This window comes from Acanthisitta chloris, unplaced genomic scaffold (assembly GCF_000695815.1).
Source record: "Acanthisitta chloris isolate BGI_N310 unplaced genomic scaffold, ASM69581v1 scaffold29505, whole genome shotgun sequence".
In the NCBI taxonomy this organism is placed as follows: Eukaryota; Metazoa; Chordata; class Aves; order Passeriformes; family Acanthisittidae; genus Acanthisitta; species Acanthisitta chloris.
The window spans coordinates 8,425-11,345 of NW_008674696.1; the positions used below are offsets into that span (position 1 = coordinate 8,425).

General features: G+C 50.3%; 1 protein-coding gene across 1 annotated transcript in view; it reads left to right on the top strand.

Annotated features, from left to right (window-relative positions):
- Window positions 1-2,681, top strand: part of CCDC40 (coiled-coil domain containing 40) — a 10,443-nt gene extending 7,762 nt beyond the window's left edge. Inside the window, exons 11-16 of the mRNA XM_009075448.1 lie at window positions 1-128; window positions 255-346; window positions 937-1,057; window positions 1,706-1,894; window positions 2,078-2,236; window positions 2,436-2,681. The exon at window positions 1-128 is cut by the window's left edge and continues 33 nt beyond it. Coding sequence (XP_009073696.1) covers window positions 1-128; window positions 255-346; window positions 937-1,057; window positions 1,706-1,894; window positions 2,078-2,236; window positions 2,436-2,681 — 935 coding nt within the window. The remainder of the gene's footprint in view (window positions 129-254; window positions 347-936; window positions 1,058-1,705; window positions 1,895-2,077; window positions 2,237-2,435) is intronic.
- The last annotated feature ends 240 nt before the right edge of the window (window positions 2,682-2,921 follow it).

Below are 2,921 nucleotides of genomic sequence, written 5' to 3' on the forward strand. Positions count from 1 at the left end.
TGCATATGAGGAACATGTCCAACGACTTGATAAAGCTGAACAGGTTGATCAACAAGAACAACAGCAGCTTTGAGGAGCTGAGACATGGCAACCTTGTTACAGAGAATGAGTTTGTGCACTCCCTCAAGGTACAGAGGCTTAGAGGTACCTCTCTCCCTGCTCTCAACCTCCCATGCAGATCAGAGGCAAACAGTGATCCTGGAAAACCTTCTCAGCCTGACAAGGTTGTACTGGTTTGTGCTTCCCAAATCTAGGCAGCAGAAAAAGAAATCATGGAGATGCAGGAGAAGCACAGTCAACTGACTGAGGAGAAGGAAAGGCTCGTGAACAGCCTGATAGAAGCAGAGTAGGTACCAGAGAGTCTCACTTTGTGCCACAGTCTTGTGTGTCTGTGTCCATGTTCCTGTTCTCCTCCAGGCACCAAACAGACCTGGAGCCAGTAAACGTCTTCTGTCCTTCCTGGAGAAGGGGAAAGGACTTTGATGAATGTTTGAAACACAGAAACTGAATGGTGCTTCAACTGTCTCTGGAGCCAGCTGTTGGCTTTAACAATTCCAGTGTGTGTGAGCTGGGTGGTGCCAAGATCCATATGGGAAGACTCTGCCAGTAACTCAGAGCAATGTACGACTCTGGGCAGTTAATGAGGGTCCAGCAGCCCCTGCCAGTCTGGGCACAATTATTTTTACAGTCATCACCCCATTTTATGAGTTGGAAACCTTCCTGTCTGGTTTCACCCTACTCTGTGGAGCTCTTTTCCATGTCCCATGTGCAAATCCTTGTTTTTTTGCTCTGTGTTCAGAATGGATCCAGGTGTGTACTGTGCTGGTGCACAGAGATCCTCCTCTCTGTGGGTTAAAAGGTGCTGCTTTCCCATGCCCTTTCTTCTCCCTGTGAGTTTAAAAAGTGCTGTTTTCTCTTGTCCTTTCTTTTCTGAAGGCATCAGATCATGCTGTGGGAGAAGAAGATCCAGCTGGCAAAAGAAATGCGAGCAGCGGTGGATTCTGAGGCAGGACAAGGAGAAATCCGAGCCATGAAAGCCGAGATTCACAGGATGCAAGTAAGGCCCTGGGAAAGGGAGCTGAGGAGGAGAAGCCACTTGATGTACAGCTTTGGAGTGGCTGAAACATGAGGCAGGAGATGGGAAACAGGCTGGAGAAGTGGCATCTTTGGGGCCCAGGGTGGGACTCGTAGCCCAACACAGCTTGACAGGGCTGAGCACACCCAGCATCCCACATGTCCTGCATTCCCCGTGTGTTCCCTGTGCCTGGGATACTCCCAAGAAATCTATTTAAATTGCATGTACCTGCCACCTGATTCTGTGACCCCAATTTATAGGCAAAGAAATGTTGATCACTAGATATTGCGTCACCTTAATCACTGGTTGGGGAAGTGTTCCCTCTCCTGGCTGAGCAGCTCTTCCCCTTCATTCTCAGGATGCTTCTGCCTTCTGCTTCTGCTCTTGCTAATGAGATCCAGAGCAACATGTGAAATATTGCTGTAGACAAACTGATAATCCAACCCTCTGCCTTCCAGATCCACACATGGCAAACCAAGTTTGGATTTGGACCAAATTTGGCTTGCAGGGGCTCATGTGTCACTTGTGTCTGGTTTGTGCTGGTGGGATGTGCCACCCAGGCGACTTCCCTCGGTGCCGTCTGTAAACAGTCAGTGTTCTGAGCCTGGTTTGTGTCCTGGCAAATGGCAGGTGCGTTACAAGCAGCTGCTGAAGCAGCAGGAGAAGATGGTTCAGGACATGGAGGCGTCTCTGTTGCGCAGAGAGATGATAGCGATTCAGGAAGAGAGGCGGAACAAAGCCAACAAGAAACGCAGCCCCAGGGACAATTTCCGCAACAAGAGACGGGAGCTGAAGAGGAAGATCCTGGAAACGAAGGAGGTGAGAAAGGAAAGCTGGGCTGCAGAAGGTCACACAGCTGGTGTTGGCCTTGTGATTAGCAGCAGTGAGCACTGGGGTGGAAGTTCATTAAACACCTCAAAAGTAGAGTTCTGGAAGGATGGTTGGGAATGTAGTTGAACTAAAGAACTCGAATCTGCCACTTCCTTCTCTTCTATCTACTAGAACATTTATGAATGTAACCAGGCTATTCTGGATCTGGAAAACACCCGTGAGTCCCTCAATGCCACCTTCTTGGAAAAGCAGCAGGAACTGTGCAGGCTCCAGACCGAGGTCGATGACCTTGACTGGGAAAGAGAATGTCTCCGGAATGAGAAACGATGGGTGAGCACATCCCCTTCCTTGCAGCACGTGAGCCAAACAGAGCCTGCTGCTTCCTTCTGGTGCAGCTGTCTCAGCAGCACCTTGAACTGGGTGTGCTCAGTGTGGAATTGTAGCAACACATTAACTGGCCACATTCTGGGGGCTCACAGTGGCCCTGAGTTAGTGCTGAAGTTGTACTTGGGGTTGCTGTTTTTCTCAGAACCTGTTGGAGCTTGTGGCCTACCAGACACACCAGAAGCAGCTGCAGGCGCTGAGGGAAGGGAGGTACAGAGCTCTGTGCCGCACCGAACAGGCCTGCAGGAACCAGCAGGACAAACTGCAGGATCGGCTCCGGAGCATTAACACCATCATCCAGAGGATGCAGCAGGAGCATCCCCAACACCACAGGGTGCTCCAGTGGCTCAGCTGCCGCTTGGGATCCAGGCTGGGCTCACAGAAAGGCTGACAGAGAAAACACATAACCTCTGTTTTTGTTCTTGGACAAGTTGCAAGCTTGGTAAATAAACAAAGAGAGAAAACAAACAGGTGTAGGGTATAATATTCATTTGAAAGATACCATTCTGCTTCTTTTTCTGTATGTTTCTGGTTACATTTCACTTTGTATGTTCCCCGGAGCTGAGGACCGGTACAGCCCCGACGTTCCGCGGCTCTTGCTCAAGCTCTGCCCGCGGCGGGGCCGGTCCCG